The sequence below is a fragment of the Ranitomeya variabilis genome, chromosome 7 (assembly GCF_051348905.1).
Source record: "Ranitomeya variabilis isolate aRanVar5 chromosome 7, aRanVar5.hap1, whole genome shotgun sequence".
NCBI lineage: Eukaryota > Metazoa > Chordata > Amphibia > Anura > Dendrobatidae > Ranitomeya > Ranitomeya variabilis.
In genome coordinates this window covers 83144865-83154812 of record NC_135238.1, presented here as the reverse complement: position 1 = coordinate 83154812, position 9948 = coordinate 83144865, and the positions used below count along the sequence as shown (strand labels likewise).

Genomic DNA, 9948 nt, shown 5'->3' with positions numbered 1-9948 from the left:
TTGACGCATGCGTTAAACGCGTGTGTCCAAAAAACGCAGCGTTTACACGCGTTTACATGCGTTTTTGCATGCGTTTGCGTTTTTTTAACATTTTTCCAAAAAAAAAAAAAAAAAAACCCCAGACACAACCAATGGGAATAGAGAGGGCGTATATGATTGTCTCTCAATATATTGACCCTAGGGGAACAGAAATTTTCAGAGCTTGCTACTGTTTCCGGTGTCACGATGGATCTTTCTATGGATAACTTTTATTTCAAACTGGAGTTCAGCTTCAAGATTTTCATTGCCTGTGTTTTTGCTTGGGAGCAAGACCGAAACCGCCAAAGATGGAGAAGGAGACAGCGTCGGCGTTTTTGGAGGCACCCCATCATTGAAGTGCGTGAGAGCCGTGGAGCATATCACACGCTCTATGCGGAGCTGAATGCCAACCCGGAGAAATTCCAGGATTATACCAGAATGTCTCAAGATTCTTTCCGGGATTTACTGGCTCGTGTTGAAGGATCCATAAGGCGACAGGACACACGGCTCCGTAGAGCGATTCCACCTGAGGAACGTCTGTTAGTGACATTACGGTACGTTCCTAAACTAAACCAATGACCGTCAACTTTGTTGTTATGACATGTTTTCTATGTTTTTTTTTTTTTATTATTTATTTTTTTTTAAAACACACCATTAGAACCGATTTTTAATTTTTTTTGTTTTTGTTTCTTTTTCTTCTAGATTTCTTGCCACAGGAGAGAGTTTATCTTCCCTGCACTTCCAATATCGCCTTGGAATCTCAACCCTCTCCGGAATTGTTGTGGACACCTGTCGTGCGTTATGGAATGCACTCCGTGAGGAGTTTATACCCGTACCCACCGTGGACATGTGGCGGGAAATTTCAACTACATTTTTGAACGTGTGTGATTTCCCAAACTGTTTAGGGGCGGTGGATGGAAAGCACATCCGCATTGTCAAACCGGCCAGAACCGAATCTGAGTTTTATAATTATAAAAAATATTTTTCGGTAGTGCTTATGGCAATAGCGGATGCGGAGTGTCGCTTCATCGCCGTGGATATTGGAGCTTTTGGCCGTGGCAATGATTCCCAAACCTTCAAGAGCTCGGATATGGGCCGTCGGTTGTATGGCAACAATTTTAATTTTCCCCCTCCACAGCCTCTCCCCAACACTCAAGGCCCACCGCTGCCATTTGTTATGGTTGGGGATGAGGCCTTCCAAATGTGTGAAAATCTCCTGAAGCCCTATTCTAGTAGGGACTTGGACCACACTAGAAGAATATTCAACTACAGACTGACCAGGGCCAGAAGAACCGTAGAGTGCAGCTTTGGCATTCTTGTTGCTAAATGGCGCATTCTTGCAACAGCCATCAATCTAAAAGTGGAAACAGTGGACGAGGTGGTCAAAGCCTGTGTGGTGCTACACAATTATATAATGGCTAAGGAGCGACCCCACATTGAACTTGATGAACCTGTTGCACACCCATTGCCTGATTTTCAGCATCACCCGATGCGGTCAACTGCAGCCGTTGGTCTTATGCGGGACCAATTTGCGGCCTATTTTGTGTCCGATATTGGACGTGTGTCATGGCAGGACAATGTTGTTTAAATGTCCTGTTGTATGTTTATGTTTACCAATTATTAAACACTGATAAACATTTTTCTAATTAATAAACTTTTTTGTGTTCACCATGTCTAATATCTTTTTCCTGTCTAAACAAAGGTTGACCAAAGATGGGCAGTAGATATGTATATCATATTTTGTAATCCAAAACCAGGAGTGGGTGATAGTTGTTGAGGTAATAAATTTTAAATTTTTCATCGTAATTTACCTATGTTGCACTCCCTATTTTGGTTTTCAAAGAATGATATAAACCACGGGCCCCATACTTATAATAATGGTACAAAATTTTTAATTATTTTTATTTATTAATTCTAATATTGTTGACGTCATTGCGTCAAGACTGTCACGGTCTCTATATCCATCAAGTCAAGTGTAAGCAATAATAAATTCATGATAAACATATACATGATCATGAATTCACAATTTCTTACACCTGGCCTGGTGAGCATAGATATGTAGAGTGTGAGAACACTTGTCCCATCTGTTTGACAACCATTGTCACATAATGAGCTATATAGAATATGGTGAATATACAAGGCAGTAATCAACTTAATCGGTCAGGTATATATTTTGACATATGACCGTTTCAGTTAATTTCTGAACTTGATTTCCACCATTTTCTCTTTGTACAGTGACACTACACTAGGTACAAAAATAAAAGAGTATGGAAATAAATACTATTTTTTTGGCCAACTCATATCTGTATACTAAAGAAACACATATAGATGTTGTCTTGTATTTTATACTACTGGAGATATGTGTAGGCCAAAAGAATAAGTGTGTGATGAAGTTTATTGGTGTGTATTGAGAGAGGTGATAGACACAATAAACCAAACATAATTTTTTCAAATAAACTTTTTTTTTATTGAGGAAAAAAAAAACAAATTTATTTTTTGGTACCGCGCCGGGTTGAACCACGCCGGCTTGGGGTTGAGTAACGTAACTGGGGGGTATTCAGAACTGAAGCCTGGCTCACCATGGAGGAGGCAGAGGTGGCAGGAGAATGGGCAACAAAACTTGAAGGGTCTGGAAGTTCGGGGATGGGGCTTAAAACATGAGGGGCTTGAGACACACTGGAATGTTGAGACACATCGGTAGGTGATGGGGGAGGAATAATCAAAGTTTTTTTGTTTTTTATGCGTTTTGCCAGTTTTACGTTGGGTTTTCCGGGTTGGGGGAAGTCTTCTTGGGCTATGTTGTACAGTGTGGGCGGGAGACACGTCAGGACCCGGCTCCACACAGTCAGTCTCCATTGTGGAGCGCTCGGCAATGTCTGAGTCCAATGGGGGGAAAGATAAACTCACGCCTGGGTCCTGGTGCCTCGTTGGGGGTGGGGAAACAAAAACCCTTCCAGGATCCTGGTGCCTCGTTGGGGGGGGGGGGAAACAAATCCCATAACAGTGTCCTGCTGCATTGCTGGTGGGGGGGAACATAAAGCCATGGATGTGTCCTGCTGCATCAGGGTGGGTCCTGCCTGGAAAGGTATGGCTTGGTCGTGCTGCATCATGGGGGGCCCGGTGCGATACGCCATGGATGGGTCCTGCTGCATCGGGGGGTGTCCTGCCAGGAAAGCAACGCCTCGGTCCTGCTGCATCGGGGTGGGTCCGGTCCGGTATGCAACGCCTCGGTCCTGCTGCATCGGGGTGGGTCCGGTCCGGTATGCAACGCCTCGGTCCTGCTGCATCGGGGTGGGTCCGGTCCGGTATGCCAGGCCTCGGTCCTGCTGCATCTGGGGTGGGCCGGTCCGATATTGCATGGATGGGTCCTGCTGCATCGGGAGGGTGCCGGCCCGATAAGCCATGCCAGGGTCCTGCGTCCTCGTGGTGTCAGCGGAGGAGGTCCAAGCCGGAGCAGCGGTCGTCACGGTGGTGGCGGTGGGATGTCCAACAGCACTCGTCATCGTGTTGGCGCTGTAGTGGAGTACACCTGTAGAGGGAATAGAGGTGGCCGTGCAGTGGTATGCAGCAGAGGTAGGAATAGTGTTTACTTGTGACAGTGACGGCACAGTTGGATAGGCCGCCACATTACGACTCTGACTCTGCTGCATAGCCTGCACAAAAGCAACATTGCAGGCCTGCATCACACTCAGCTGGAGATCAGGGCTAAGGTGTTCCGACATGCCCTCTAGGATTTGATTGAAAAAATGCTGAGCTGGCTTATTGAGGTCGGCTTTCAATTGATCAACGCTTTTGGCGACATCCTGGATGCGGCAATTTAAGAGATTATGGTTCGCATCCATTCTGTCACCTAAAGCCTTGATAGCATCATGTAAAACCGAGCTCAAGTGTAAAAACTCGGGCATGAGGGACCTATCCGAAGCCCTCTGTCGCTGCCGGGATGAGCCCGCCAAAATGGGTGCAGCGAAAGAGGACTGCGAAAGGGGAAGACCTGATGGGCCAGCCCCCTGGTCTCCAGTGAGTGTGGAAGACCCACCTGGTGCTGCGCTGCTGGATGGCTGGGACGGGTCCGTGGCTTCCGGCTGAAGGACCGCTCCAGCACCTGTGGCGACAGTCGTGCAGTGTGTGCTGTGAAAAAACAAAACAGAAAATTAATACCAAACTACAACAAGACGGTACATCCTGTGGAATTAAAAGTGACAGATTATGTCAATGCAATACAACCGGAGGCATGTGAGAAATACTTACGTTCTCATGAGAAGGACCGGTCTCAGGAAGGCCAACACACGGTGGTATTTGTAGAGCCGGTGCCTTGCTCCGGAACCACTAGCTGCACTCTTCTCTGCACGTAGGTCACAGTTGAAGCGGTCCTTCATGGAACGCCAACGTGTCCTTACTTTTTCCACTGTGAAATAACAATAAAATATAATGGTCAGAATAAGAACTTTTGGCCGTGCTCTTGTGACTGTGTGTGATGACAGAAACTACGAAAAGTTTCTTTCATCACACACAGTCAAGAGAGCATGGCCAAGGTCTGTTGCTTCACACTACCGTGCAATACTTACCAAATGCATTACGGACCCGTGGCGTGGAATTCTCCCAGCCATCCCACAACGCTTGGGCCACCTCACTCCACAAACGACGGAGAACACTATTGACGGCGTGCTGTTTATCCCGGCTGTCCCACAACGGGACTCGCTCCTGGACCAGACTGATCAGCAGGTCATTATCAATCCGGTCGTCGTCCCGTTGTGAAACCTAAAATTAAAACAAAATCATTTAAGTTTGCTCAACCACATTTGTAAAAAATAAGACACGAAGATGAGAAAGGGCAGGAATATGAAAGACAACTTTCAGAAAAGGATGATATAAGAAATATGTATAGAAAAACAAGGGTACAGAAAGGAAGTTAAAAGAATATTACAATAAGGACAGTCTGCCTGGTATACATACCCGCTGCCGTCTTCCACCTGGACCTTGACTCCGCTGCTCAGTACCTCTCTGTCCCTCTGTTGAAGTGCTCTATAAAATTAAAAAAAAAAAATTGCCTCATGTGTCGATGTGACAGTCAATACTTACCAAGCTGACGTACAAAAAACATACCTCGCTCACGTGATCCACTTCTGATTGACGTGGCTGGAACTCCTCATCAGACGAGGAAACCGGAGAAGACATTCTGATGCGTGTTGAAAGAAAAAAAATAGAAGAAATTAGGAGATGTAGATCCAAAAAATTGAAAATGAATGCATTGGCTAGGATATACTCACATTGCTCTGTGTCTTGTCCAAGAATGCGTCCGGGCAGGGTGCTGTCTTCTTTGGAGTCTGATGAGAAGTGACCAGAAACTTCCCCCCACCTTCCCTTTATAACCTTGCTGCTATGGGAGAGTCTTATCAGTGTCTAGACATCTTTATCTACAGTTAATTCAGTGGTGCCAAAAAAAACGCATGCGTCAAAAAAACGCATGCAAACGCATGCAAACGCATGTCAAAAAAAACGCATGCGTCTCCATTGACTCCAATGCATTTTTTTGTCCAAAAAAAACGCATGTAAACGCATGCGTTTTTTTAGGAAAAAAAAACGCCCCTCAAAATACTACAAGTTGCATTTTATAAAATGAACGCATGCAGTTAAAAAACGCATGCGTTCACAAACGCATGCAAACGCGTACACCAAAAAACGCATGCGTTTTCAATGTTAAATATAGGGGAAAAAAACGCATGCGTTTTTTTGGTAAAAAACGCAGCGTTCAAAAACGCAAGTGTGAAAGCAGCCTAAGTTAAGTCATCTGATGGCAAACCAATAAAGAATCTTAAAGGTAAAACATATTTGAATTCAGGAGGTGAAATGGTGCTAGAATCGCCCTTACTGGTTTTTTGTCATGTGGACCAGTGAGATTAAGTGAATAAATCCCTTCTATGGGCTAAAAAGTAGTGGATATCCACTGTATATTACAACTGACACCCTGCAGCATCAGCCACAATTGGTTCTTCTATTTTATAAGGGGAGGGTCCATGTCTAGGCCAGAGGAGCTGCGGAGTGTAATTTTTTAAAAATGTTTTCTTTAATAACTTAATGTGTGTACAGCCAATCAGGGTGCAGAAATCATTCACAATGTTATGACACAAGGTCTCCTCTGATTGGCTGCTGAAGTCACGTGACCCTGCTTATATAAAAAGCGAACATTTTGTTTTGCTGTCACCATTTTCTCCATGTCATAGTTCAGAAACACCACTCCTGCTAGTGCTGCTGCTGAAAGTGAACTTGTCAGTTAGCTAGATAGGATCCTGTCTTGTGTAACATTGATCTTCCAGCATCTAGCTACAGTACAGACCAAAAGTTTGGACACACCTTCTCAATGAAAGATTTTTCTGTGCTTTCATGACTATGAAAATTGTAAATTCATTGTGAAGGCATCAAAACTATGAATTAACACATGTGGAATTATATATTTAACAAAAAAGTGTGAAACAACTGAAAATATGTCTTATATTGTAGGTTCTTCAAAGTAGCCACCTTTTGCTTTGATGACTGCTTTGCACGCTCTTCGCATTCTCTTGTGAAGAGCTGAAGAGTGAGTGGGAGGCTGTTCACCATATCTTCACCACAGGTGTGGTTTAGGTGGTAAATAGCCAGCTTTCTGAGTCTTTCAGGTTGGGATGTACTTGGAGGAGAGCTCCCCAGCATTGTTTATGCTAAAACTTAGCTGAACTCTGTTGTTGTTCCTGAGTGGGCGGATACCCACAAAACAGATGGACTGTGGCATTCCTTATCTTTTGTTTTACAGTTGTGACAGAAAGGCCGTAATTATTCTGATGAACTTTGCACTGGTTTATAACGTACCTTTTTAATAAACCAGCATAAGATTCAAGTGAGTAAGGTTCCTATGTCTACCTCTGTCAGCAACCTTGTGAGCTGATCCACCACAGTTGCTATTGTGCAATTTATCTATGCATTTTGCCTCGAGCCTTGTAATGATATTATGAGCATTTAAATTGCACATCTTAGAACATCCATTTTGACAAACACCCATAATATTCTTAGAAAGGGCGATAATGACTTTCTATTATATAACCCAGTAAATGCATTTGAGCCACTAATGAGACTATTAATATTATAATCTAAAATAATGTTTTAACTTGTGAGAATATACAAGGGGACATTGCATCTTATAAGAGAAGACACAACAAAAAAAGAAATCAATAAGGGATTAACTACTGTAACTTAGATTGTGGCTGGTTGCTTAAGAATTGACTTTGATAATATATGCAACTCCTTTGTTCTATCCTGTGGAATCAATAGAACAAAGAGAGACTTAAACTTTCTTGGATTTAATTAGCCTTGATAAGAAAGATGAAATTCAGCAAGGCAGCATGATGCAATGCAGCTCTGTATGGAGATTTTAGAAAGTGTTTCTACTATAGGAAAATGCCACGTTTACAGTTATGCTCACAAACACATTGTATCTTAACATTTTGATGATTAGTACTTTTTCACTGTGCAACATTTCAACAAAGTTCCATGAAGCACCTTTTAAGTGCTTGACTATTAATATATAGATGTGCAAATTGCGTCTTTGGAAAATAAGAGACCTTGAATTCCAGTGCCAGTTTACTTTTTTAAAACTTTTTACTCCATCCCTCTTTAGGACTGCACCCTGACTGACCTTGGGTGGATGGCAGATGACACCCATAGCTCACAGGAGGCAGCAGTGGCCAAAAATAGAAGACTTGGCAAATACTGGCTGGCATGACTGGTGTACAGACAGGCTGTCGAGCACGGCTGATAGACAGGTGGAAACGGATGGCATGGCTGATACACAGGCAGGCAGATACAGCTGATAGACAAGCAGGAGCGCAACGCTGATAGGCAGGCAGGCAAGCACGGCTGATAGACAGACAACAGACAGGTGTTCTGAAAGATAAGACTTTTGCTAGTTAGGCACGGCTGACCTAGCATGTAGTGCAGGTATACTGGGATACGAGCACTGGGCATCAGAGCACTAACAAGTATGGAAGGTTAAACTAACACGTTGCTCAGACATCTCCTATCAAGTGAAGGTGCCTAACATGAATAATTGTCTCCCAGCCATTGGCTGGGAACAACTTACATTGGGCTGGCCCTTTAAGAGGGCCGGAGCGCGGCTGCCCTAAGCACATTGTCTGGTTATCTGTGAGCAGTGCGCAGACCTCTGGCAGTAGCAGCAGGAGATGGAGGAGAGAATGTGGGTCCTCGGCGTTGAGTGAGCCAGCATCTCTGTTGTGGGGGGATTCAGAGTGCAGATGTAAAGAGGAAGAACAGGCTGCAAGTACCTGTATTGAGCCAGGTCCAGAACTGTTGAGGCTGCATCCCCTGTTTCCTGGAGGGAAGGAATAGGGGACCGGACATGACCCAGGAAGAGGGGGCGAGCTTAGAAAGGGATCCGTCTAGAAGCTGAGAGAGAAAGCACGTGAAGCTGCAGAGAGGCCCCCGCCATCAGTGTGCGAGCAGCAGGGCAGGCAGCGCGCTCCGCACCTGAACGAACAGCATTGCAACGGACTGCAGCAGAAAGACCCGGTGGCCTAGAGAGAGATCGGGTGCAGGACTAACATCTGCGCCCCGATTCACCAGGGTATATCTGCCAGGCCACGTCGTGGTCAGACAGTGCCGGAGCCCACCGCAGTAAACAGGAGAGAGCCAGGAGCCCTGTTCAGCTAAGTGCCGCATGTCAGCCTAAGAGCCAGGGCAGATTTCAGGACTGTTTACTGCTGCCCTTGTCATCAGACTGTGGTCTGCAGTACCCTGCCGGAGAAGCAGCACGCCAGTGGTTATCGGCTGCAGGAGATTCACGATGCAATCGTTAAGAGAGGTGACGTAGGCATAGGGCCTCCCGATATAACTCTGAGAGATCAGTTGGTGGCAGGCTTTAGAGATGCGCTGCGTAAGCAAGCTATGCATGAGCACCTGTGAGCTAATCCGCGCACTACTTTTTCAGAAGTGGGGGCAGAAGCACGCAAAAAGGAGCAAGAGCAGGGGACCGCAGCCTTGGCAGGATGGTCCGGAGCAGCAAAGTATCTACCTCGAACACAGAAGAGCCAGAGTGGTCCTGCAAATTATGGCAGGGAATGTTGAAAATGAGGGCAGAAATCGAGAGCTTAAAGGAAGCCCTTGCTGCGGCCATGAAGCCTGATCCCATACCTTGGTGTAACTCACAGCAAGAGTTAAAAGAAGTTAGAGGAAAGAAACAGAGCATAAGAGCAACCCTAGCAGAAGCTCCAGAATCTAATTCCATATCCTGGGGTGAAGTGCGATTACAGAGGGGGTATACAGAGGGGGTATGCCTCTTGTGGAGGACAGCGATCCCAACCAAAGCCCCACCAGATAGGCACAGAAGTGAATGTTGGACATGTGGTAAAATGGGACATCTGTCAAGAAGTTGCCCTACAAGAGACAGCCAACGGTGAAGATTCGCTCACCCTTCCAAAGGTCATGCCCCTGGGAGAAATGGTACGGTGAGTAGAGGGGAACCTCACCCAGAGCAAGGCAGAGCCATGGCGAGAAGAGACGGAGAAGATGTTGACTGTCTACAGTGAGATGTCTGCGCTGCTCGGTCGCGTGAAGGCAAATCGGTTGAAACGCCAAATTGGATCCAAGGGTACCATCTGTGAGCACCTACCCGAATAGTCCACCAAAGTATGTCGTGTCCCTGCCTGCCACAAGATTATGAAGGAGGGGAGAAAGTGTCAAGTGTCCCTGAAGTGCTCACTCCCACAGTTCCCGATGGTGATGAAGAACAATCCCTTGCCTCATTCCCTGAGATGGATAGTTCACTGCCCGCCAGCCCAAGGGAAAACGTAGGTCTGAAGCTCCGGAGATAGCTGTTCCATTGAACTCGGACATACTCTCATCCTCTACCACCCAATCTGACTCTACTCAACCTGAAGTTCTGAG

At 45.6% G+C, this 9948-nt stretch overlaps 1 protein-coding gene across 1 annotated transcript; it reads right to left on the bottom strand.

Annotated features, from left to right (window-relative positions):
- Positions 1-1002: 1002 nt before the first annotated feature.
- LOC143786129 (uncharacterized) lies at positions 1003-5419 on the bottom strand. The gene is made up of 5 exons (XM_077275378.1): positions 5122-5419; positions 4972-5040; positions 4584-4776; positions 4267-4423; positions 1003-4146 (listed from the first exon to the last, which is right to left on the bottom strand). The coding sequence occupies exons 1-5, from the start codon at positions 5191-5193 to the stop codon at positions 2922-2924; spliced, it is 1716 nt and encodes a 571-aa protein (XP_077131493.1). The 5' UTR covers positions 5194-5419; the 3' UTR covers positions 1003-2921.
- Positions 5420-9948: the final 4529 nt, after the last annotated feature.

Bases quoted from the DNA above. Each gene is read 5' to 3' on its own strand.
- LOC143786129 (XM_077275378.1), bottom strand. From the start codon at position 5,193: ATGTCTTCTCCGGTTTCCTCGTCTGATGAGGAGTTCCAGCCACGTCAA. The intron at 4,424-4,583 runs GTAAGTATTGCA...GTTATTTCACAG, and splicing joins ACGGGTCCGTAATGCATTTG to TGGAAAAAGTAAGGACACGT. The intron at 4,147-4,266 runs GTAAGTATTTCT...GTTTTTTCACAG, and splicing joins CCGGTCCTTCTCATGAGAAC to CACACACTGCACGACTGTCG.